The 27,398-nt window shown below is 41.7% G+C and overlaps 1 protein-coding gene across 2 annotated transcripts in view; it reads left to right on the top strand.

Moving 5' to 3' along the window:
* ZNRF2 (zinc and ring finger 2) overlaps positions 1–26,108 on the top strand; it is a 58,836-nt gene extending 32,728 nt beyond the window's left edge. The window contains exons 3-5 of one of the 2 annotated variants that reach the window (XM_077303773.1): positions 13,564–13,669; positions 15,809–15,885; positions 16,573–26,108. In XM_077303773.1, coding sequence (XP_077159888.1) covers positions 13,564–13,669; positions 15,809–15,866 — 164 coding nt within the window. In that variant the 3' untranslated portion in view covers positions 15,867–15,885; positions 16,573–26,108. Of the gene's footprint in view, positions 1–13,563; positions 13,670–15,808; positions 15,890–16,572 lie in introns of both variants that reach the window. The other variant, XM_077303772.1, reaches the window with a different exon arrangement.
* The last annotated feature ends 1,290 nt before the right edge of the window (positions 26,109–27,398 follow it).

The raw sequence follows: 27,398 nt of genomic DNA, 5'->3' as shown, positions 1-27,398 counted from the left end.
CTCTGCCAAGCCACATATACAAAATAGCAGCTTACCATGTGTAGCAACGTGGTCTGTTCTGCCCTGTTAAGTGTGAAGTGCCATCTTAATGCAATGTTCAGGAAGCAGAAGAATGGGAAAACCTTCTCTACCTGTTTTGATTACTTTTTCATGTGCTTCACGGGAAAAAAAACGTTTCCATGTATTGAGCAATATAGTTAAACTGTAGCATCAGGTGTATTTGACCTTTGAAGGGAGAGCTTCCATCAACTAGTAGGAATAGCACATTCATACTCTTTCTGAAAATGCAAGTAGTGCAGCTTTCCATGAGTGGGTAGGTGGCCTTTTTAAAGTAATGACATAGATGTCAAGTGATGATGCAGTGCTTTATAACCTAACCACTTGTGCAGCAAGGATCGCCATGTTTGTGGGGAGGGGAGTGTTCACTCCTTGTTGTTTCAATGAAAAAGTATCCTGGGCACATGTGCAGTTATTGAAAAGAGACAGTGTAGCACTTAAAGGGATGGGCAGGGCTAACCCGATTATGCCGGATCTCAGAAGCTAAGCAGGGTTGGCTCTAGTCAGTATTTGGATGGGAGACCATCAAGGAATGCCGGAGTCACTGCACAGAGGCAGGCAGTGGCAAACTACCTAAAGACATCTCTTGCCTTGACAACTCTTTGGGGTTGCCAGAAGTGCGACTTGCTGGCACTTAAATGCTCTCCTTGTCACAGCCTAGATCAGTGGTTCTCAACCTTCCTAATGCCACAACACTTTAATACAGTTCCTCATGTTGTGGCGACCCCAACCATAAAATTATGCAAGTGTTCTGTCACAGAAATTAAACTGAAACTGACCAATGGTGTGACGATCCATTGCTCATGATTGTATATAAATTGTTCCCCCCCCAGGGTTTGTCAGTTCAGATCTGCCTCGTGTCACACCATGCCGATCTTGCTCTTTTCTGCTCCTCCAGACAGACGAACCCTCTATCTCGATCTATCCCGCAAGGCTGTTGTGTAGATGGTGACCCTCCCCAGCCAAGTTGCTTGTCCTGCCGCGACCCCTGTGAAAGGGTCATTCGATCCCCAAAGGGGTTCCGACCCCCAGGTTGAGAACCACTGGCCTAGATAGTGCTGCCCTTGACTTCAAGTGACTGTTGTCCCCTGTTGATGGATCACCTACCCTGATGGGAGGAGGGCAGAAACACTGCCTTTCTATTCAGCATGAGCCACCAAGTCTGTGCACGTGTCTGAGAGATGTATGTTTTCGTATCATTGAAGCGAGGGTAAGGCTATATGTTCATTATTTTAAAACAAACCAAGCTGAACTGGCATTCATAAATTGAACAAGTATGCATCAAATATAATCTATATAAATACAACCAAATTATAGCATTTACAATTTTAGCTTCAAATTTAAAAACCAACAAACCATCCAGAAGTGGGGATGCACTTTATAAAAAATGTACAAATTAATACAACTGCAAAAGCCTGAGACCCAGTTCCAGGGGGAGGAAAAATGCTGCTCCTACAGCTTCCTCTCACACTTTCTAGTGTCCGTGGCAGTATGGTAGCTGTACTCATGTGTAGTCCTCATAAAACTTTTTGGGGAAGTTTTCCCTGATTGTGGAGGTTAAAGGAAGTTGATATTCTTCATATTCTAGGATTACCCAATGTTTTCATATACCTCCTTTATGCCAGGCCCTGTTGCACTTATTTAATTATCTACCCAGTGGCCAGGACATCACTATTAAATATGTAACGTCTAGAGGAAGGGGGACTAAAACGTATGAAAATTTAATGAGGCTTAAATATCAGTACTTCTAAAAACTTTTCACATGTGAAAGCAACTCATTAAATGGGTCAGCCTGTCCTCTCTGCCCCTGTATCTGAGTGTTATGAGAACATTGGTCTGAATTTCCTTCTGCCGTTTTCTGTTTTGCAGTGTTCTCTTAAACACTACATGTAGCCCAGTACGTTTAACGGTCATGCGTACAATAGAATAACGAAACTGAAAAGAGACCTTAGCAGTCACAAGTTCTCTTAGAGCGTTTATGTACTGGAGGTTTCATGCAGGGCTGCAGGCTGACGTTTTAGTCATGGAAGGTTGCCCCACCTCTTCCTGCACCCACACGGGGAAGCATTTGGCCCGGTGTGCCTCATCTGTCCCCGATTTGTGAACCTGCATAGGAGCTGGGGCAGTGAAGTTCCCAGTGCCTAAATGGTCATAGAGAATGTTGAAATGCGATATGATGGGGAAAGGCACAGGTTTATGGGTAAACCAGGGTTCAACTGATAACTGTTTACTCTACTGAAGAACCAGGGGTGTTGAGCTAGATTTAATTTCTGTTCAGGTTCCTTATTAGGCTGAATACGTGGAAAGAGTCTGGACCATGCAGAGGAGAATAAACAAAAGCCATAATGAAGAAAATCAGGAAAACTAGTTTTCCCTCTTACCACAGTATCGTGGCAAGAATCGTACATTTGCAAAGGTGACATGGAAGCAAAATGTAAAGGGACCAGGTTTAAGGGCTATGTGACTGTATTGCTTGTGTGTGCACATCTTTGCATCTTTTGTGCACTGTAGTCCTTTTGGAAGCCTGTCACAATTTCATCCTCAGCTGTTCTGAATTGGAATTTAAAAGTATTTTGGGGGAAAAAATTGGAAGTGCTGTGGGAATCAAGCAACAGTTTCATAAAAATAAGTGAATGGGCTCTACCTGTTGTCCTAATGCTGAGATAGGCGGGGAAGGGGAAGAAACTAAAATACTGAAGCTTCTTCCTTAGAATTCCTTTTTTTTAAATAATAAGAGTGAGGATTTGCAACAGTATGCGGTTTCCAATGTTGTGAACTATGTGTGGCTGCCTTTGAAAACAGTTTGGAAACATCATTTAGTCCCAAATGTCAGGTGGTTACAAGGAGTCATTTCACCCCTGTGCTGAAAGATGTACACACTGATTGTCTTTTCCCATGCTGTTCAGCCGCCAGTAAACATCTGCTCCTGAAACTCTGCTCTTGCATTGCTGAAATAGTAGCTTTTTTCTAAATAGTAGTTCTATTCCCTAAATGCAGGAGAGGGAAGCTAAGTGCTAAACATTATATAGATGCACATACATATTTTAAACCCAAGTCTCTGGTATGTTCCTTTCAGGGTAGTAAAACAATACCTTAGAACAGGCTTTCTCAACCAGGGTTTGGTGAAACCCTGGGGTTTCTTGATGGCCCTGGATGTGTTTCCCAAATGGGTGGGAGTTAATTAATTTTTAGAATTTTTTAAAACTTGTTAAACATTTATTGGGTGATGACATCACGTCAACCTGTGTCTCCCCCCAGAATAGCCAGTGGTGGGCCTGGAGGGGGTGGGGAGAGGAGGGGGCCCCAAGTGGCCAGGTACACAGCTATACTTCCCAACCATATTCTACACAGTCATTCTACATCTGGGATTTCTCAAAGCCTGAAAAGTGTTTCGGGGATTTCCCAATGGTAAAAAAGTTGAGAAAGGCTCCCTTAGAGCCATCCCAAGCCACAAACTTGCATGCTTTTAAAATTTGAATTGGCCCGAGTAAAGAGTTTTGCCATACCCGTGTAGGATCCCACGTTCACTTATTCAAACATTTTATTCGAAAATTAACAGTTCGCAAAAAGCCATTAAATACCATTCAAAAGCCAATTACAGAGAGGACAGCTTTTGTAAAATTTTGCTCTGTAATACATGTTGGCAGGCAAGTCCCGAAATACTTTTCCAGTAGCAGATGTACCGTCCCTGATAGCAAATGCACAACTCTTGCCTTCGCATCACATGAGTATCTTGGACAGGAACTACCTGGAACATCTTATACTCAGTCTCTAGAGGTCACTCGCAGGATGTCATAAATTGCACGAACGACTGCTGCAGTCTTATGTCTTCTGGCCGTTGTACTTGAGAGCAGACACTGAGTCACTGTATTTATGCAGCAGGTTGCATCTGATAGCCCATAAGTGTCTCCTAAGAGAGTGGTCGTTTATAGATTAGTCCTGTGGTGCACCAGCAAAATAGGTTTGTTTCCAAAGAGTGCTTTCAAGTGTGTATTTCATAAAGGTGCAGTTCTAATTTTCAAAGGATAGCTATAATTTACGATATTTATAGTGCAATCCTAAGTGTGTGTGAGGGGGTACAGTTGGCACAAGAGGCTGAGCTGTTTACGCCAATGCAGAGCATGAGCACAACTGTGCCACAGGTTTCCACTGGCACAGAGGTGCAGTGCCTGCACAGTGGTGGACTATTGATGCAAACCTCTGCAACAGCATAGATGTGGATGCTCCAGGGGGTATGATTCCTATGAGGTGTCTCTCAAAGTGTTTTCAGAATGGGAATTCTCTGCCCGCCCCCCAAAAAAGGTGTGAAATTGCACCAGTAAAAATAGCCTATTAGAGTAGCCAATTAGCACCCCTGATGGGTCAAGTAAAACAACCCCACCCCCCATGCTACTGAAGCCACAGCCATGAGAACTGAAGCAGCACAGGATGGTAATTATATGCACACCTAGTCAGCACCCTCCTCCATTCCAGCCACGACCCTCTGCATCACCAGTCAGTCTTTCGCCATCAGGTATCTCTCGCTCCTCTCTTTCCATGTTTTCCAACCCTCTTAGACAACTGTGTGTCTCTCCTATCCATCCTATTCACATTTTTTTAACAGTCTCCACTTTCTGCTGTCTCCCACCCACTGTCCCTGCCTCTTCAAGATGGCCCTTCTGTCTCTGCATGCCAGATGCTCTTGTGCTGTCAGTGATGCCTGCAGGCTGCAGTCCAAGAAGGTAAAATCTGCCGGGGTTGCAGAACAGACCACCAGCACGTCATAGACCTGGGGCTCATGGTAATTGTAGTCCATGGACATCTGGAGAGCCACAGTTTGACCAGTCCTGTCATAGAGGATGCTGAGAGCTCCATGTTCTCTTCTCAGTTGTATCATCTGAAAAATGTGTGTGGTTTCCAAACTAAGAGCAAAGGGTCCTGACAGAACTATCTCAACTCTTCAGGGGCCTGCAAGATGGAGCTCCTCTGTGGGCGTTCGGTTGTGGCCAGGTTGTGGTTACCATCTAATGGTAACCATCTATATCAGGGGTAGTCAACCTGTGGCCGTCCAGATGTCCATGGACTACAAACGCTGGGCAAGGGCTCATGGGAATTGTAGTCCATGGACATCTGAACGACCACAGGTTGACTATCCCTGATCTATACAACAGCAACTCCCTATTACAAAAATCAGATGACGATGCTGGAGAGCTTGATATATATTTTATTAGTATAAGCAACCAATTCTGTTATTGCTTAATGTAAATTGTTGTTTTATTGGAACTGTACTGGTTTTGTGGTTGTGAGGTGCCATGCCAGGTGCTGCAGGATAGAAATCCAATAAATAAACCAGGACTTTGAACTGATATATTGTTTTTATCTTTGGAAAATTTGCATAACTTTTGTTAGTTAGGTGCATTTTGCTGAGGTGACATGACATGACTGGGTGAAATATAAGACTGGCTATCCATAATACTGGTAGAATGCTTGTCTAAACAGCTTTTGTTACAAGGTAAGTAAAGTAGAATAATTCCCTGATGTCGGATGTCATGCTGATTTTGCCAAAGAAAGCCAGAACAAAACACTGAAAAAACTGAAAGCTTGACTATCCTTTTATCAGTTGCCATTTGTCAACCAAAAATCTTCAAATGAAGAATCTAGCAAGAAATGAATGGATTAGGATTTACTGGCAAATTTAACGCTATTACCCCAGAACATAATAGAGACCATGTTCTTCATCCTGCTTCTTCTTGTAGCACTTTATCCTGCTACAGCTGTAAAATTAACAGCAAAGTTATGCTTTTTTGTCTGGTTCTTGCAGCTGTCATTGTGCACATCTTGTAAATATTTAAACTTTACAAAGGGATAACAGATCAAATCAAATACTAATATATGCACACACGGAGAGAAAGAGAAAGCTAATGAGGATAGTGTTGGCCTCATATAAATCTGAAAGTTGGCCTCAGGTTGGTTGGTCCTTATGGGACCAAACTTCATTCAAATGTGGTTTGCAGCTCATGCTACTTGTACTGGGGTTTCCCAAGTAAGACTCCTGAAGTTCAGGTCTATCTTTGTTACTTTGAAGCAAAGACTAAGATTCAGTGAGTGCTATTTAAAGGTCAGCAGTGAAAATTAAATTCCAGGGAGGAGGTTGTGGGAGTCTAATGAGATACAACTATATTGTAATCTGGATTTTGGGGGAGGGGGAGGAAAATGTAAAAAGTCTGAAGATTGAATTAAGCTACCCATTTCATCTGTTTGATCATAAAAATGGCTTGCAGTGGGAGAGAAGTTCAAAGCATATCCACATTAGATCTGCTTGTGCTCTTGCTTTGGAGTGCGTGTGTTTAAATGTTTGCTATATGTTAGCTTCCAAGTAGAGTTTGATTTTCATTTGAAAACTAAAACAGTACAAGTACATACCCTGATATTTGAGACTTTTCCAGGTCATTCATTCATTCAATTTCTATCCCACCACTTTCCGTAGACTCGAAAAAAATGGGGCTATAATCTATAATTGCAAAAAGATTATACACAAGATTACTCATGACCTTTTTGGAACTGCTTTGGAATAGAGCTATAATTCGAGGGCTTTAAGGGCCTTGTGACATTAATGCAAGGAAGACAAAGTTAGAGATCAAAGCACACAACATATTAGTAATTAAAATAAAATGTCTCCATTCAAGAATATTTTTGAGTACCAGCACAAATTAAAGGTATTTTCAGGCTATAGCATTTAATGCATTGTTGCATCTTTATTGTTGCTTATGTAAAACTATTATCACTCTTGATTTTTAGGGAAGTTCCTTTTGTGGACTTCTGGTATCATTATGGGTTCAGGAACAAAAAAAAAGTATTCAGGTAAAATGCCTGAGATTTAATCCATCAATTTGTAGTGCTTCTCTCTCTCTCTCTCTCCCTCCCTCCCTCCCTCCAACCCAATGAATCCCCTCCCCCGCCTTGCAGAAAGAGATTGTTTTGTATTGAATGATTGGCCTGAATGGCAACTATTCCTGTTATGAAGTAGAGCATGGAATCTTGTTGGATCCTTTCTTCAAATCAGTATTGAAGACAGACTTTTGTTTTTGCTCTTTGCTTTGTTTGCACTGCTGTGTCATATAAAAGCTAATTTTGTTCTGCATTTTGGCTGAACGGAAGGTGATGCTTCTATACTTGACCTAGCTGTCTGTAGAAGCACATAGTGTATTGAATTATTCAGAATTGACTCACTGAGAATGCAAACAGCTTTTGATTGATGGCCTTTCCTTTACTTTTATTCCCTTGGAAGCTCATTGATTAACAAATTTTGAGCAGTAGAAGATTCTCATTCCTCATTTTTTGTATGCAAGTGCTAAAAGGACTGAAATGAATTTTGCTGTTGCCAAAGTGATCTCAGGATCCTTATCACTAAGCAGAGGAGACAAAGTTCCCAGGGTGTAGGAGGATGACTGATCAATTAATGGCTTAATATAATGATCCCTTATATTCTCAAAAAAAAAAACTGCACTGAAGCAAAAGATGAAGATATATCAATCCTATTATTCTGTTCAGAATAAGTCCTATTCAGAAATCTCCCCTGTAGAACCACTAAGGGTATAGTATTCAATCATGCAAATAAGATAGTTCTGCAGAATCATGGGACAGTAAGATAGTACTTATGAGGGGTAATGATTTTGAGGGGAAAGACCAAAAGATGGGTGAGTGAACGCAGTGGGCTCCTAAGATCAAACTACTGTAATCAAGAAAATGCATTGGATTTGCCCATATCAGAGATCTGATTAGTTGATATTTCAACTAATGTTAATTTCTCATTTTAGGCCTTCATCCAAATTGATTTGTGGGTATCCCATTTCAGAGCGGCCAGCAAGCCATCTTCAGCAGAGAACAATTGTAGTCTCAGTTTGAAGGCATAGAGCCATGGTCTTGTTTCCAAGGATATTCATACAAATTCTGCCCACATTATAACTTTCAATACACAACAGGGGACATTCAGGATTTTTGTTAAAAACTGGGCTCAAGGCTGATCAGTACTGTCAGAGAGATAGCTGAGCCATAAAAAATAGGGGGGGGGCACTTTCAAATTAAAGTCCTGGGAATCTAGCCCCCTCTTTATTATGGAAACACCTATTTTTATATGGTTTGCATATGGTTCTGTTTTGTTGACTGCTGCTCTAAGTTGGGGGCAGAGGGTCCAAGATAAATTTGCTGAGAACAGAATCCCCAAATAGGTGAAGATTTTTACTTCCTCAATATTGGACCCATTGACTGACCATTAAAGCAGGTTCCATTTCCTGGTCTTGGTGAAAACTGTGATCTTTGACTTCACATAATTAATCATCAGGCCTTCTTGGAAACAGTAACTGACCCTGTGTGGCAAGCCTTTGCAGATCAGTCCTGGTTCAAGACAGAATGACAGCATGATCCACATAAAGCTGAAAAGGGACACAAGATTCAGCTAGTTTTGGAATTTGGCAGCAGTCGTCAAAGATTGATGCTAAATCATTGAGATATATATTGAATAAAGGAAGAGCCAATAAATATCCCTGTTCTACCTCCCTTTTCAAGTTAAATAAATTTACATGACCATCATATCCATAGTGTATTTGGGCAGCCAAAGCTGAGTATAGTCACTGGATAAGTCCTAATAGCCCTTTTTTTTGTAGTAGATTAATTAAGTTTACTCCACAGTCTAGGGCAAGTTAGAGAATCAAAGACTTTCTTAAGCTCAATAAAGCCAGCATATAACCCCCTCCCCCCTTAAAAGATGAATATTTCTTAGGCAAGTGGTAGAGAAATAGACAAGGAAGACAGTCTACCATTCTGTGTTCCATCAGTAGTGGTCAGCAGATGTTTCCCTCCCCCCCCTGGCAGGGGGAGTTGTTTTATTGCCATTTATGCGTGTATTTGTTAATGTTAATTTTTAATTGCTTTTAATAGGAGTTTTATTGTATTATGGGGTTTTATTCTGTAACCTGCTGTGAGCCGGCGTGCTGAGAGTGGTGGGGAACAAATCCAATATAATGATTATTATAAATAATAATGTCCATATGTTGAAGAACCTCACCAAAGCCGGTCTTTTTAAATATCAGAAAGCCTTTCTTTTCATGTCCCAATATGGCTTCTATTTCCATCCAATCCAAAAGCTTCTTAAGTTGTTGATAAGAAGAATATCACTTTCCCATAGAAGCAAGGAGGCTAATTGGATGATGGCAGTATGGGTCCAGTCTAGACCTCTTTAAAAATAACTGTGACAGTAATTGAATGTCTCCATTAATCATGCATCTGCCTATTGGAATTAATTTGATTCAAAATTGGGGCCAGGACGGTGGCCCACCATTGTGGATAAGACTTGAATAGCTCATTAGGAATTAGATCAGAGCCAGAGGCTTTCCCTCATTTTCATCTCTTAATATGGCATATAACTTCCTTGATTGACATCTCAGGGCAAAGGACTGTTTAAATTGAGAGAAATAATAGTTGAAGATGTATTAAGTACATTAGCATCAAAAAAGTAGTCCCTTGAAATGGTTTTCCCACATTGAGGGAGCAAACAATAAGGGATTTTGAAATCTGGATTGATTACAGTGTTAATAATGGACCAGGCTTACTGTCATTGCTGTTGATAGCTAAAATGAGACATCCCCATTCTTTACTCAGTACCATCCATCTCATCATCTGTACATTTTCTTCAGATCCAGTATCTCTCAAAGAAGTGATATGGTAGAGTTACTTTAAAATTACATGGCTGCTGTTGGATATGTCTCTTCATTATTCTACAGTCACTATTAAACCAGCTACTGCACTTGGTTTCAAAAGATGTCCTAACAAGGTCTAAGAGATCTAATATTTCATGCAAGTTATACTACCATCTGGAAACGGAGTCGGACTGCAGAAACCGAGATGTTACAAAGAATGGAACCCATTTTAGTTAGTGCTCCAACATTGTTTTAATTTGGGGGAGAGAAAAGCTTTGTGCTGGAACAGAGGATTGTTCTACAGAGAAATCTGTAGGGAAAACGGACCGGGAGATGATCACTTCCTATTAAAAAAGCCACATTTTATATATTTAAAATAGGAAAGATATTTATGGATCCAGAATATAATCTGTTATGCTGTCTCTTCAGGGAACTCATAAGTAAAATCACCAATAACCATTCAATGGGATAAAATTTCTGTGTATCACAAGTTTAACCAACTCTAAACCACAACAGCACCCTGAGATTTTCTGTTGAGTTGAGAAATTACTCATTATCAGGACCTAATAATTCTCATTACTACCAATCCATGCATTGAAATCACCTGCTGATATTAGAGGGATTCCCAGAAATCGAACACGCAAGTCATCAACCATTTTCCCCAAGAAGTCCATCTTTGAATTGTTATACTAAATGTGGATGGGAGAACGTGAACTGAGGAGAGGATAACTGTCAAGTCATCCATCTTTAATGAAAAGGCAGATCATCTGCCATCAAGAGATCACAAGATCCAGTATTCAAACTGAATTAAAATTTAAAAAACAAGGCCTTCTTGTGGCCTACTCCCCTGAATGAATAGATGGATACTCTCTGAGAAAAAATTAAGTAACCTGGAAAAATAAATTCATACATTAACCAACTCTCCTGAAGAAATAAAGCACCGAAACAGGCCAATATCCTTGCAATGAACACTTGAGAACCAGCCAGCTATATGGAGTCCACGAATCCCAGATAGTCATTTTTTGGCTGCTGGGGGAGTCTGGTACTTGACAGTCTGGGATTATTTCCTAGATTAATTATAATTCTTGGCTCAAGAAGAATAGGAATTTTCTCTCTTGTCAGGCTTAGTTTGCATGGATTCTTAACAAGCCAAGAGGAAGGTGTCGAAAGGACTAGCTAAAGATTTATTCCTATTTTTATCAGAAGGACCTGTATGAGATAGCTAATGATAACTCTTTTTGATTGGTTATCTGATTCTGATCCTGATTAATTTCTACTACTCTGGTGTAGTCTGTGCCACAAATGTATGTATGGAGCTTTGGAAGCCTTACTGGCAAGCTGTGTCAGCTAGTGGAGGGGAAGAAAGCAAAAGAGACCTTTTGTGGGGTGGGGTGGGTTTGCTGCTGCAAGTTCATGCATAGAGCATTGGATGACAGGATGGCTAAGCCAGGTTGATGGGGAAGGCCAATGCCAACTAAAGACCTTCAAAGAAGGAAGGCTCTCAGCATCTGCCACTGCTAAAACGTCCCTTTCCACTGTTGAGTAAGCCACCATCTTGCTGCTCCTCTGTGCATGTGTTCAAAGTGAGGAAGGATGTGTCATACCCTTACTTTCCACACACACACTACCATCCAGTTCTTCTGAAAAGCATCTCCAGAAAGGCTGATAACTCACCTTTCTAGGGCGTCCTGATAGTCCTAGCCAATGGGTTGAAGAACATTGTCCCAGAGCATATAAATACCACTTCCACTTGTAGAGAAAATCTGCTGTACAATATTTGGTGAAAACATGTGCCATTTCAGGGCTCCTTGCCTTATATTGCCCATGAAAAGTCACCAGATGCTCTTGCATATAGAAAGCTTCCTGCACAGAAAAAAATATTGAGGAGAGTTGTAGCCTGGCTGTCTCTAATGTGCTAAGTCCTTTGTGAAGGCAAGGGAATCCATTGTTTCTCAAGTTCATAAAGGGTGAAATGTTCTTCTATATTCAGAAAAACTCAAGACGTTGCATAATCTAGAATTCCCACACACCTAGAAGGTAGTAGCAGCAGATATTATGAGAGACACCTCCTAGCTAATGCTTCATTCCCCCCTTCCCTTTACTGTTTGTTGAAATCTCTAGTTAAACACAACATGGGATGTTGCCATGCTGTGCATCGCCCAGCCTCTTTTGTTGATTGTCAGTAATCTGGGCAGGGCAGTAGTGCAGAATGCTGGTCTTGCATTATGCAGAGTAGATGTTCCAGGAAATGAGGAAGAAGAGACTCTGTGCATGCATGTTTTGTTGGGCCCCAAGAATTCCATTTTATTGTAAATATATATATATGTATGTATGTATATGTATGTATGTGTGTGTGTGTGTGTGTATATATATATATTGAAAAGAATTATGGTTAAAATGTATGTGTGCTGCTGAGAGGTCACAGTTGGAGGCGGACTGCTAGGCAGGGCTCTGGTGTTCTATATTCTTGCTCTCTGTGGGTAACAGAAGTCTGAGAAAAATTAGCACAATTGCATTTTGCTTATTTTGTGTAATTCTTTTGTAGATCTACATAGTTCTGCTTTTCTTGGTACAGTGGTATCTTTTTTTATGGCTAAACATAGGAGGAAACTGTACATTATCACACCTGCTGTTTTGGCAACCTATCTTTGTTTCTAAACAGTTATCGACTGTTCGTTTATATGTATTGTGTGTGCCAGGGGGAGGAATGGGTTCAGAGTTCCTTGAACAGTACAGTGGGCCAGCAGAAGCACTGTGTGTTTCCACTAGAACAGGCTTTCGTAACCAGGGTATTCTTGACAGCCCTAGGGTTTCTTGACGGCCCTGGAAGGGTTTCCTGAATGGGAGGGAATTCATTCATTTTTAACAATTTGTTAAGCATTTATTGGGTGATATAACCATATCCATATAAAACCATAACCATATATGGTCATGTTGACTCCCTCAAATGGCCAATGATGAGCCTTGGAGGAGATGGGAAGGGGAGGGGCTCCGGGTGGACGTGTCCACAACTATGCTTCCCAGCCATGTTCTGTACAATGGCACCACTTCCGGGGTTTCTCAAAGCCTGAAGAATGTTTCAGGGATTTCTCAATGGTAAAGAGGTTGAAAAGGCTGCATTAGAGTGCAGTGGTTAGAGCTGTTCTCGCATAAGAGTTCTGTCAGAGCTCTCTCAGTCTCACGTATCTCACAGGGTGCCTGTTGTGGGGAGAGGATGGCAATTGTAAGCCAGTTTGAGACTACTTTGGAAGTGAAAAATGGGATATAAAATTCTGGCAGGGGCTCATGGGAATTGAAGTCCATGGACATCTGGAGGGCCACAGTTTGACTACCCCTGATCTATAGGATTTGACTTACTTGGTGGTACACATCTTGTTGACGTATGCAGCTTCAGGGAACGATTTTCACACATCCTTGTGACGCCCCTGATGGAAGCAGGGTAGAATTTACACGCAATAAATACCGAAGTAAAGTTGTGCACAGTATAAAACCTGATCCTGTAACTAAGAAAAAAGCTGAAACTCTTTTCTAACTAAAAGATCAATAAACTCTTGCCTTATCTTTGCAAGCATGAATGGTATAGTTACAGGCTCTGCTCATTAATAGCTTGTGTTCATGTACATTTCCATTGGGATTAAACCAAACCCACGGTATGGTTTGCGTCATGGTTTTGAAAAAGCATTGTAACCTGCCTTTTAAACTCCTTTAACCACAAAGGGCTTAAAGGATTTGTTGATGGACCTTGCCTTGTTGCATGTTTGTCTATAGTATATTATTAACTTTAGAAATCAAAATACAGCTGTCTTAATTTTTTTTGGTCTGTTTTCTGCAGAGGATGTGCTGAGTAAGGATGCTGGGGAGTGTGCAATATGCTTGGAAGAGCTACAGCAAGGGGACACGATAGCACGATTGCCTTGTCTATGCATATACCATAAAGGGTAGGTACAGGCAGCATCCGACAAGGTCACTGAAACCGAGCCTGTAAAACAGATTTTTGTAAGTCAGCTTTTATTTCAGCATTATTTTTGTCTTCCACCCCTCTTGGCAACTGACCTGACACAACATCTTCTATTTGTCCCCTGTTGTCCTAATTCTATGTTAAAACTTCCAAGACACAAGAAGCGATTGGGGGCATACGATAAAGAAGCCAGGTACAAGAATTGTTCAACTCTTGGGATAAAAATAGAAGAATTCTTTTATGATGATTTGAGAACTCTGGGCTCCCATAAGAAGGGTCTTGGACTGGGTGTGGCCTATTTACGAAATATTTTAGATCTCTCTCCAGGAGCCACTGGTCATGTTCTAATCCTCACAAAGGCAGATTTTGACTAGCCTTGTTGGATCCCTGTTAAAGGTACACTGAGTGTCTTCAAGCTCTGTTGTCTTCTGGCTATCACATTAGTTCAGGCACTTATACAGGAAGCCTTTGCTTCAAGTTCTTAGAATATTCCTTGAGAGCTCCATAATAACATCATTGTGGCAGCTTCCCTATATCTGAATAAATATAAATAAATAATAAAATACAACTAAAAAACCCAAATAGCCTAAAACTAAAGTGGGATCAAGCAGCAGCAGCATATCTCTAAAATTATCCTGAGGACAGCAGACACAGCAATCATTATGGCATTGACCTGTATTTTTTCTGTGGCAGGGATTTCTTTTTATCCATGTCCTCTGTGGAGCGAGAGCACTTTTGTAGAAATACTGGGGATAACCTAGTCGCAAGTGAAACTGGCTTCGGTGACTGATCTGACTTGGAGCGGTAGAGCAGATGGATGTTTAAAATTTGCTAATGCAGGCTGTATTAAGCTGAGTTCTTGCTAACCCACTTCCTTCCAACTAATATGGGTGATTTGGGGCTTTTTGTAAACTCCCCCTCCCCACGGTAAGATCTTTCTCTTCCCCTTTTGGTATCTGCAGACAATGCTGAGCTGAATTCAGTGGCAGCTGCAAAGCTAGTAAACTTCTGAGGAAGCTCACTCTAAATTGGGCATATTAGTGATCCCTTAATGTAAAGCTACTCAAGATAAGCAAGTCTGTTCATAGATAGGGATGGGGATTTCCTCTGTGATCATAGGACTGTGCACCAAGATAGAGCCATATATATGGCCCCTGAATGGAGCATGAGTGATGCTGATGCCCAGCCAAGGCTCCAGGGCTTCAGACTCTTGAAAGGGCTGATCGCAGTCCACTGTCTTGTCCCTCCCTGTGCCATTGTTTTAATAAGGGAAACCCTTGGTTCTCTCTCTAGTTTATGCCCTAAACTAATAGGAAACTTGACTAGTAAGAGCAGTGGTCCCCAACCTTTTTATCACTGGGCACCGGTCAACGCTTGACAATTTTACTGAAGCCCGGGAGGGGGGTAGTCTTTTGTCAAGGGACGTCACCACCGCCGCCTGAGCCCCTGCTCTGATTGCTTTCCCTCTGGCACCCCTGACTTCCTGCCACCTGCTGGGGGGCGCTGCCAGCAGCAGCTGTGCAGTGCCAGGCTGAGGGGGAGCCCCAGCCATGGTGGCCGCTGGAGAGCACCAAAGGTGAGCCAGCGGCAGAATGGCAGGGCAGCAGCTGGGGAGGAGCCGTGGCCCGGTACCGACTGATCCATGAAATGGGACCGGTAACAGGACCAGGGGTTGGGGACCACTGAGTAAGAGGAAAATTTCAAAGTGTTAAAATGGCAACCTATATTTGAAGATATTTTGGTTGTGAGATATTACTTAGGTCAGAGCACTTGGTATTCACATATTTTATGAAAAATTAGAATGAGAACGAAAAGAGGGCAATGACCTCTCTTACTAACTGTGATTCTTTTCATTTGCTGCCACTTGACAGTGAGAAGAAAGAGTATCTGGTTCCACAGGACCTAGCCTGTATTGTATTAAAGTAAATTTACTAATAAGTAAATTTACTAAGACAATGAATTGAGGAAGAGATCATTAAAAGTAACAACTCTAACCTGATCCTACATTCTGATATTGCAAGTGATATCAAATCCTTGACTTCACTGGAGAAAACTGCCAAGGAACTGTTCTTTATCTCACAGCCTTAGTAATATTTTTTCTTGTCTTTCATTCCAATAGATGCATAGATGAATGGTTTGAAGTAAACCGGTCTTGTCCTGAGCATCCTTCAGATTAATGGTGGAGGTTTCTGTTTTGTAGGTAACTGTTGCTGCTTTTTCGTATTAAGTCTAACTTGGTAAAAAGTGTAGCTGCCCAAAATTTGTACTGTTTGTAATTTGAAAAGTTGCCTAATTTCAGTGGATGATGTCAGTTACTTCCATAGCTTTTTGATCCTCTTAATCCTTTGACTGTAAATGTGTTGCCCTCTTCCTTTTCATGGAATGCTTACTACTAGAGGCATCAGGCCATAAGGAATACCTGTATACCTGAAAAGAAGACTAAATTTTCCATGTGTGCTGCTAAGAAAAAGAGGGGGGAGGGTGTCTTAAATTCACATACAAGTTATGTATGTGTATCCCCCTTTATTGGGAGATTGTCTTACAATCAGCAGCATCCTTTGGGGTAAATAATGATATGTTAACTCATGTTGCTGCATTGTACCTGTTCCAGGTCATTTATAAATATATTTAAATAGTGCCAGTCATAAAACAGATTTCTGGGGAATGGACCCTTTTGCTGCTTTCCATCTGTGTTGTTGGAACTGCCTGCTTTCTGCTTCATGCTCTTTAACTCTTCGCTAAACCATTAAATGGCATCTCTCTTACTCATATCTTGTGAGATAAGTCAGCTATCTGCATAAAAGACAAATTATAATTTGTAGTTTACAGGTTTTACTGGGCTTTAAAGGGAAAAAAAACCCTTCTCTTTGGTTTTCCTTGTAGTCTCTTACACTGATCAACAAATGTAAAGGATTTGAAGTTATGTCTTCAGAAGTTGATTTGAAACTGGACTCGCATTCATTTGGGACCGGAAAGGCGGAGAGAGCGCATTGCACGGAGCACGTCCTGCAGTGTACCAAGAGCTTGCCTAAAGGAGACACAGGGACTCTGAAAATGCTGCACATTCAGGAACAATCCTTTTCCTTTACGGACTTTACGGACAACATTTTGTATCTACAGGCCAAAGTTACTAATTTTCAGTTTAATTTTTTAAACGCTGTCTACAGAAGCAGGATATTGTCGCATCCTTTCTTGAATGGAAGCTGTGTGGTCTAGATCAACACTCTGGAACATTTGCACAAGGAACATGCCATTCTTGGGTTAGATCGCTCTGCCTTCCCCTCCCCCCTCCACTGAAGAAAAGTAAGCGGCAAACAGTGAAGTACAGTCGAGTGATGCGACCTAGCTCACGAAATCCCCCACTTTGTTGTCAATAATGCCATTCACACTTTTTCCGTGAAAAGAATGCAACATTCCTTGACTTCAGCAATTTTTTTGCAAGTATCTCCGTGTCAGAAGGCAGCCCAAAGAGCAAAATGTGACCTGGGCAGATAGTTAATTGACAAGCTAAAGAGTTGTTGAAATCTGCATACTGTGTTCATTCCTATATAAGTATACAAAAGTCCACTTTTACTGCTTGTGGGTGTCAATGCAGCAGCAGCAAAAATGGGGGGGGGGGCCTAATTTAGCAGCTATGCAATTTTTTAAAATAAGAACATGGGGAAATAAGAGTTACCATCTCAAGTGCTGCCAGTTAAGGTAATTTTAACGGGTATTTTTTTTAATGTTTCAGGTAGTTATTTTCTTGTAATACTTTACACTCTTGGCTGTGCAGCCACAAAGATGGGCAAAGCGATACAATTCCTGAAGTTTTCCTGGGGACGGTGGGACCTGGTTTGACTCCTTATGTGTACTGTTTTTAAATCAGAGGTGGTTTCAATGATCGATCATAGTAACTTGCACCTGACACAGTTGGCCAGGTGATAATTCTATGTCCAGTGGCTCATAATTCATGCTGCTATGGGTTTAAGCATCTATAGCTGGACAGAGGATTTTGACTCTGTCTTCTGTCCTTTAATTTGTTACTATGCTGTTGTGGCTTACTATGAATTGTAAATGGAGGTATTGGGGCTGGGTGGGGAAGGCGCTCATAAAGAAAAATTGAATTTAATATATTTGTTTGCACAAGGAAAGGGGACCTGTTTGGAATTTATAACAGTACCTTGTGAAGTTTGTACGAAGGTGAAAAAGTATTGAATAAAGGTAACTGAAATTTTTTAAAATGTTTAAATAGAAGAAATAAGTGCTACGTCACATTATTTCATTATTCTTTACTTCCGTTGATTTGACTTCAGTCTGTTCCCCACCACCACCTCCTCATTGGTTATCTGGTGTTAACTTGCAGTGAAACAGGCAGAGAGGCTTTCAGTACTTACGTCTTTCATAAATGTATGCATCTACTGCAGGGGTAGTCAACCTGTGGTCCTCCAGATGTCCATGGACTACAATTCCCGTGAGCCCCTGCCAGCAAACGCTGGCAGGGGCTCATGGGAATTGTAGTCCATGGACATCTGGAGGACCACAGGTTTGACTACCCCTGATCTACTCGGTACTGGGTGCCCAGTCTCATCTCCATCCCGCAAGAATCCCAGGTTACCACCCACTGATCACTTGAATGGTAGCTAAACTGGTCTGCATCTTTAGCAATGATCTAGGCCTTCTGGGGAAACTTTGCAGCCAATGTTCTGATTCAAGCTTAAATAAATGATTTAGATACTTCAACAGCACTAGCAGAATTTAAATGGTGTATGCAGAAGAAGTCATGTACCAGCATGGATCATGGCCAAGGACTGGGATGTGCCCTTGCTTCCTATCCCACGTTTAGCCTATCTAACAAAATTGATTTGCAGCCCTGACAACTATAAATAGGCTATCTGGGTCAGGACATTTTCAATGGAAAAATATAGCACCAGAAAATTTGCTGGAAATTTTCCAATTTTGGAAATAAATGTCTGTTCCACATCACTGGCCTGTAGTAGTAGTAGTAGTAGTAGAAGAAGAGTTGGTTCTTATATGCTGCTTTTCTCTACCAGACAGAGGCTCAAAGCAGCTTACAGTCGCCTTCCCTTTCCTCTCCCCACAACAGACACCCTGTGAGGTGGGTGAGGCTGAGAGAGCCCTGATATCACTGCTCGGTCAGAACAGCTTTATCAGTGCTGTGGCAAGCCCAAGGTCACCCAGCTGGCTGCATTTCGGGGAGGAGCTGGGAATCAAACCCGGCTCGCCAGATTAGAAGTCCACACTCCTAACCACTACACCAGGCTGGCTATGCACCAAAGTGCTGTAGCCATGAATCATTGCTGACTGCAGGAAGAGGGAACATAGGCACTTTCTGTGTTTATGTGTGTTCAACACTCTTGTGGACAGATATAGAAGTTTGGAAGACTCAGGTTTGGAAAACCAGTTTCCATTTGTCACAAAAGATAGAATGGATATATGCAAGGAAGAAGCAAGAAGGGACAGTTTCCTTCTGCCAGTTTTCCTGTATTCCCCTCCCCCCACCCCCAGCCTTGCTATTTTTTTCTTAGTAGATTGACATGAGAGTTAGTCTAAGAAAGGCTTTGGAAAACCAGCCAGCAGGAAGCCTGTGCAGAAAAAAGAAAAGCAGCGGGTGTGCAAAGAGGCAAACCTCCTTTCTCTGCTATAGAAGCTGAAAATGGGACAGCAAGCATAGGATTCCTAAACAGCTAGATTTTGTGCTAGTGGCATAGTGGTTTCTAGCAGGCAAGCGCTGTCTTTCTGCTTCTCAAAGTCCAAGCCTAAAGGTAGTGCGGGGCAGCAGTATAGTACGATATTTTCTCCTGCTATGATTCAAATTCTTTTGCTGCCAGCAATAACACTGGCTTTATCTCTTGGGGTTATACCTCAAAACATTACACACATACTTTCCTGCGATATGACCACCTGCCACATCGGCTCGGATTCCATAACTTTATGGGATTCCATAACTTTATGGGATGAGCTAGTTTGGAATTTTGTGCTGAGCAAACATAAAACACAAGTGTGCCTGACTCTATACCATTAACTTTTCAGAGTTGACCTTTCTCAAAGACCTGTCCTAATACCTTACACAAACACCTAGGGAATATGAAATGTTAATGTGAGAAATGCAACATGGAAACAGAAGGCAGTTAGCTTCCTCGAAGAAGAGGGTATAAAGAGGCTTAATAAATGAATTATAGCAGCACAGCATGCTAGAACTGGTTACAGCTCTCTGTCAAGTGTACAGTCAATCTCTACCTGGTTTTGATCCCAAGTAATGTGAAAAAATAGAAATAGTTAGATCCTTTTAATTGTGTCCGCCAATTCAATTTTTTCCCAAGGAATCGCAAATCACTAATTCATTAGAAGCGCCAAAAGCTTCCCCCCTCCCACATTTATGTCCATCTGCTAGCAAAAGCAGATGCTTTTAAGTCTTAATATATTTGCTTGTTTTGGATTCTTAAAAAAATCAAATCAAATCAGAAGCTTGTATCTAATATCTACCCTCTCCCCCATCTTTTATTTCCTTATCTGCTTTTGAGCCAGAGTGGGAATTTCCCAACAGTGTCTTGTGTTTTGCTTTATAATGCAGAACTGCTGGTCTGGAAATTCCCCACTGCACCAGTGCCAACAAATTAATCTCAGTGCTGATCTTCTCAAAGAGAATACCTTACTATGTATACTTCCTCATCTTGGACTTTAAGCTCAAATCTCTTTCCGCTTTACTTCCTCCTCCACCTCCTCGCCCAAGTCATGACACAGTCTGAACTCTTCCTATTTTTCCTTTCTGAGCAATTCTCTTGTTTAACTCAGCCTTAGTTACCCAGGCTCAGCCAAAGGAGGAGCTTTTTCCCCTGTAACTTTAGCGTGACTCTTTCTTCATCTCTAATTGCCACAAGTGACTCTGGCTTCTGATCCAGCCCTGGGCAGTGAAATACAGAACTAAATGCTCAAAACTGGCAGGTTGTCTTTTTAAATTATTTATTATATTTAAGTACAGTGCTTGCGCTGTGTACTGCTGGATAAATTGAAAAGATAGAAGTGCTTTGTGCTAAAATAGCTCAATGATGAAGTCAAGCTCTAAGTTAGTCTAAGAAAGGCTTCGGAAAACCAGCCAGCAGGAAGCCTGTGCAGAAAAAAAGAAAAGCAGCGGGTGTGCAAAGAGGCAAACCCCTTGGTGTGCAGAAGCAAAATAGGAAGGGTTTAAGATGATGATCCTCAAAATTGCTCAGGCTGCCCAGTGGTGTTTTACAGAGGGAATCTTTGCTAGTGCCACAGTCATTCAAGTGTAATATGAAACAAGTGGTTTCAGTGGCTCCTTCATGTCTATGGTGAATTTCCAGAAAGCCTCTCTGTTTTTTAAGGCTACATGCATGTGTCGCTGCAGTGGTTGTCTTCACCATACTTCAGTCTGAGTTTTTATGCACCTGTAACAGTTCATTGGATGTTGCTTATCCAGAATTTTTACTTCCTGTCTTATGGCTTGAAAGGCTTTTAATTGATTGGTTAATGGACTGTGATAGCTGACAGATCAGTAGGGGCCAATATTATCCTTCAAAGGACGTTTTTTTTCTATCAGTGTATTTTCATCCTACTGTCCTTTCAAAGGAGCTCAAGGATGCATAGGTGATTCTTTCTTCCTAGTCACCCCTGTTAACACCTCTGAAATAGCTTGAGCTGAGAGGGAGGGAGGGGCCCACGGTCAACCCGTGAGTTCCATGGCTGAATGGGTATTTGAACCTAAGTTTTCAGCACTTGACCTACTGCACCACATGGCCTCTCAGTTTTAATTGGTGAATCTTTAATTGTTGGGTACACTGTTGTTTTAAGGCATTTTTGATTTCTGGGGGATTCTGTAATAGGAAACAAAGATTTTTTTTCCCTGTGGATGAATGTTGGCTTTGTTAAATGGTAAATTACATTGTATATCTTTAAAACCCATACTGAAGCTTTTATAATATAGAAATATTCCAATGTAGAAATCTGTTAAAAGCCATACGATTGACTAGTCAGTTGATAGCTGTAAATCTTTTACATTGCAACTTATACAGTCAATCATGAAACCTCGCTTTTCCTTAGAACCCTCTGAGGCGGGAGGATATCTTGAGTAATTCCCACCCTCCCATTTCAGGGAAGCAGGAGCTACTTTCTTCATTTCCTGTATTCCGCCTGTAGGAGTCATCCTCTCAATTTCCTACCTCTAAAGCAGCCCTTCTCGACTTTTTTTTTTACCACTGAGAAACCCCTGAAAACATTCTTTAGGCTTTGAGAACCCCCCAGAAGTAGCATATTTGTGCAGAATATGGTTGGGAAGCATAGCTGTGCACACACACACAGGGCCCCTCCCCTTCCCACTCCCCCCAGGCCCATCATTGGTCCTTTTTTTGAGGGGTCAACGTGACCATATAAAAAAAATATAAAAATTAGTTAACTCCCACTCATTCAGGAAACCCTTCCAGGGCTGTCAAGAAACCCCAGGATTTCACAAAACCTCTAAAGGGAGAACAGCTTTGGAGACAAAGCTCCTTCTCCCTTTCTCAGTCCTTCACTCCTTATCTAAATTACCATTATAACTAATTGCTGCTTTATCTTCATAATCTTCCCTCTTCTTTCCACTCTGTAATCTGAGTCTCAGAGAAAAGAGAGCAGGAGTAACAAGCAGCAAGTGCCTGAGGTGATTAGGCATAGGAAAAGAAACAACAAAATGGCAGCTATTTTGAAATGGTGCGCCAGTCTGAAGAGGATGGATTTCTCTCAGTGAGAGAGGCAGACCCTTCTCTCACTGATGGGGGAACACTGGATGGCTCAAGCAAGACTGCCAAGCTCGGCATGGTCCAAATATGATCTGATCCTTCAACCATGGCCAAGCTCTTGTCACCTAGAAAAAAACATGGGAAACAGGAAGCATTCAATGGCATTGAGGCATTTAGCCCGTTTGAGTCACTCCGCTTCCAACCTAGATCAGAAAGGTCTGACAGAACAGGCAAGCAAACCAAATTACAATGCCACTGACTTCTTGGTAGAGGGAATTCTACTTCACTTCAAGGAAACTTGGCTTCATCCCCAAATAGTTCTTTGGACTGTCAAAGTGGTCTCCCAGGGCTTTGTAATTGAGCTCTCCAACCTTCCACCAGGAGTTTTAATCCAGCCTCCAATCTCCAAAAGACCAGAAAAATTGCAAAGGACCAATCAGGCCATTCAACACCTTCTTTCCATGGCAGCGATCAAGCCAGTGTCATCAGAAAAAAAGATCAGGAATCTACTCTATATTTTTTTACAGTTCCAAAGAACAACAGCAACTGGTGGGTCAGTCTGGATCTGAAGTTCATAAACAGATTAATCAAGACACTTCAGAATGAAAATCCTATGTTCCAACATGGAATCTCCGCGACCAGGAGAGTTTCTCACTTTGATCAACTTGGGTGATGCGTACTAACACATTCCCGGGACACAAGAAATATCTCAATTTCTGTCCAAGGGAACATCACTTTCAGTTTGGGGCACTTCCCATTCAGTCTGGTCACAGCTCCAAGAGTATTTCCAACTCCCATTGATAGTTGTTATTGTTGTTATTGTTATTATGGTTCAATGTATATTCTTCAAGTTTTGTGTAAACCACCCTGAACCTCATGGGAGAGCACCAGAGAAAAATAATAAATAACTCCCATTGTTCATCTGAGGCAACCATTCAGCCATCTCTCTGTGTGAAAACTAGCCTTCTATGGTATACCAAACCATTCAATGTGTGACAAGGCAAAACATATTAGAAACAAGAGCCATTATAAATATTCATGCATGCCAGCCTTTCAGCGTAGGGATCAAAGTTGGACAACAGACCTAACCAGGGGACCTGGACTAAGGCAGAATCCAAGTTAAATATCAATATCCTGAAGCTAAAAACTGTATGGCTAGGACTAAGTAATTTTCATCTGTTCTTTATTAACAAACATTTTCTTATAAGAATGGACAACATATCAGCAAAGGCATATATCAACAAGCAGTGGATGTCAGAGTTCTCCATGCTTCACAAAGAGGTTCTAAGAATTCTAATCTGGGCAGAGAAAAATCTTCTGTCAGCCACTACAAACCATATCAAGGAATCTGCCAACAGCAAAGCAGACTGACAGCAGGCAAACCATTCAAGAGTAGGCCAATGTGCTTTGGCCACTGAAGCGGCCACTGGCGCAGGGGGGAGGGGCAGTGCCGATGGCAGCACACGACCCAGTGCCTGTGCGTGTGCGTCAACTGGTGTGCCGGCGCCCCTTCCTTACCACTTGTAGATTGGCTGACCACTTGTAGATTGAGAGGAGACACTTCCTATGTCTTGGGTACAACCTATATGTTACAGAGAAATTCACTTCAGGTTCAGAGATTCTCTATGTGGAAGTTTCATACTGTCCTATCTGCTGTGACCAAATTTCCATTTGAACGGCTATGATATATTGCTTTCAAGTGTTTGAGAGTGAAGACTCTTTTTCTTATGGCCATTACTTTAGCCAGAAAGATTTCATGATTGGGAGTATTGTCAGTAAGCGAATAACTTTGTATTTTCCATAAAGGTTCTTAGAACCATTCCTACTTTTATTCCCAAAGTTAATTAATTTTTTCATAGGGCATGGGAACTTCACCTTCTGTCCAAATCTGAAGCACCCAAGGGAAAAATCATGGCATGCATTGGACGCCAGAAGGGCTTAGAAGATTTACATACAAAGGTCAAGTCCCTTTAGAAGCAATCATGCTCTTTTTATACCTTAGCCCCTCTGAACAAGGGACAAAGAATGTCTAAATCAGCGATAAACAGCACCATTAAAGCTTGTGTTGTGGGGGCCTACAGGGCGCTTAAAATTTCTCCTCCATCTGGCATCGCAGCTCGTTCCATTAGGAGTGCTGCAACAAACACAGCTCTCATTAGACAAGTAACTGTTGAAGAAATCTGCAAAGCAGCAATCTGGTTATCTATATCTAAATTTATCAAATATTAGAAGGTAGTTCTGCAGATGCGTTCAGAAGATGACTGTTACAAAATATCTTGGGCGACAACTCAAAAATATCCAACTAACTGAGGAAGCTGCTCTGGGAGGTCCCTTTCAAGATGTCCTCTGACTCAAGGGGAGAACAGACCACTGGATACCATGAAGGGACCGTCTCCTCTGAGGAAAGGACATCTCTCTCCCAAATTCATCATGAGAAGGTATCAAACAGAATTTTTTTCTTTTGTGTCTCTACCTCTTCTGTCATTTCTTCTCTCAACTGTTTTATTCTACCAATTTCATATTGTAGACTACCAGTTGATTTGCTAAACTGAGAGGGTGACTCTCACACGCAGAATATGGGAAGTGAAGAAATTAATTCCTATATGTTGAAATGGATGGTGGGAATCTCACTTTCACGATGTCCTCCTTTCCCTAGGGGGGAAGGACCCTTTATGGTAAGTTTCCAATGGTCCATTCTCTTAGGTCTCAGCAGTAGCAGAGTATCTCCTCCCTGATTCTTAGACAAATGATATACTGATTGTTACACGCACACAGAGAGATTAATCTACTGCAGTGGTTTTCAGATTTCTTATAGTCAAAGAATCCTTTTCATATTGGCTTTTTGGATGAAGAGCCACTGGGTGTTAGAAGATCTCAGTGAGTATTATGGGAAACTCAGGTTCCATGGAACGGTTTTGGGACACCTTTTGAGTGGACAGAGTGCTTGCTTGTGAGAATTCCCCTGAAGGGAAAGAGAGGCAATAGCCACTGTTGATGTTCTAACTGAAGAAACTTCAATAGGCTTCTGAAGTGGAAGGAAACTTCAGCAGCCTGAAAAAACACTGGTCTGATATATGTTCTTATGTGCTAAATCAAATTATTTCAGCTACATCTTAATATTTTTCACTGCCTTAATAAAATACCGTAATCATTTGAGAAATGGATAGACACAGTTGGGATTTTTTAAGGAAATTGTTTTGGACAAAGCTAATTTTTAAGTTGCTAGGCTTAGCTTTTATTAATAAGCAGTTATATGGGAGTACTGTCCAAGACTGTGTCGACCATTCAATACCCTTCCGCTAGATAGCAGTGCCCATTTCCGAAACATGGTGCACAGAACTCTGAGCATAAATCAGTTTGTAGGAAATGCTATCAGAGCCAGTAGTAACGGGCAAGATGTCTTCCTTTGTTCCCCTGCTGATACACGAGAATGTAATTAGCAAGATTTAATGTAAAACACGCTTGTACATTTTTAAAAAATAGAATTACATGACCAAGAATATGACTTGAGGTTTTTTATGGTACGTTGTGTTTGGTTTACCAGTACACAATCATACAATATATATATATATATTTTTTTCTTCTTTTTTTACTGAACTAGGTTGTATGTTTTAACATTCCATTTGTGTAAAATATGTACCAGGATATGTTAATAAATCTTTTGAAGGACATTTTCGATCATGACTGGGTGTCTGCTGACCTTTTTTTTAGCATGAGATCTCAGAAAGCCGTGGATTTACAAGAACATCAAGAATTATGCGGTGCCTGTCTTCACAGTGATAGAATTAAGGAAACTGATCTTGTCAGATCTCAGAAACTAAGCAGGGTGGGCCCTGGTTAGTAACTGGATGGGTAGACCACCAGGGAAGACCAGGATTGCTATGCAAAAGCAGGCAATAGCGAACCACCTCTGTACTAGGGTTGTGTGCTTCGGCTGCTGAAGCGTCCGTTCCAGCCCGAAGCAGCCAGCGGCATGGGGGGGAGGGGCAGAGGTGGTGGTGGCACACCACTGCCCCACGCCGCCCCGCAGGCTGCTTCAGTCTGGAACGGCCGCTTCATCGGCCGCAGTGCACAACCCTACTGAACGTCTTTTGCATTGGAAACCCTACGGGGTTATCATATGTCAACTGTGACTTGAAGGCGCTTTCCACCACCATCACTGGTGCTCCTTAAAGTCTTATTCTGATCTCCCTTTACCAGTTCAGCCATTTTAAACGGCCTTCCCTTTTGCACTGATGGGTGCAGAAGTGTTCAGATCCTGACATGGAGCTTTTGACTGAAGAAACTCCTGGCCTACAATGGAAAAGTTTCCAGTGGAGGTGGTGAAGGAAAAGTTAGAAGACCACCGTCTCTAAGGCCGGGCTTCATCCCAGGATCCATTACATCCCATTGCACTGTTTTGAGTTGTGCACCCCTTCCAGAGGCTGCCCCCTACCCTACATTAAGAAGATAGTCTTTATGGTTGTGAAGGCATGACTGAAAGTTTGTAGCAAAATCCTTTTAAGAAAAGAGATGTTGAATAAGACTTCTAATGGCTAGGGATGTGGTTTCTATGACCTACAAAGTCTTTGTCATTTCCTGCAACCGACACAAGAAGAGTTGCACAAAACTCCTTTTGAAACCACTACATTGGTGGCCTCCGAGGTCTATGATGAAAACAGGGAAGGGCCCCAGACTAGGTATGCAGCAAACAGGCGCTAGACCGCCTTTAAGCCAGCCTGGCTACTTCACAAAATATACGTATCTGCCTTGGAGTTTATCAGTTGTATTGCCCAAGTTCTGCAGCCTTGACTTTCTGTGTTGGTTACCCAGGAAGTACAATTGGCCTTGAATCTAAGCTCACAGTCCCTTTGTGTCAGGATTCCCCTGTTTTATGCAAACTTGTGTCAAGCACTTCTGTGACTGCTTAATTGCTTTACTTGCTACAAGTGCTGAATGATTAGCTGGTATTAAGAATAATCCCATATTAAGTGA

This window comes from Paroedura picta, chromosome 11 (assembly GCF_049243985.1).
Source record: "Paroedura picta isolate Pp20150507F chromosome 11, Ppicta_v3.0, whole genome shotgun sequence".
Classification (NCBI taxonomy): Eukaryota; Metazoa; Chordata; class Lepidosauria; order Squamata; family Gekkonidae; genus Paroedura; species Paroedura picta.
The sequence above is the reverse complement of the archived record's forward strand: the minus strand, read 5'-3'. Positions and strand labels throughout refer to the sequence as shown.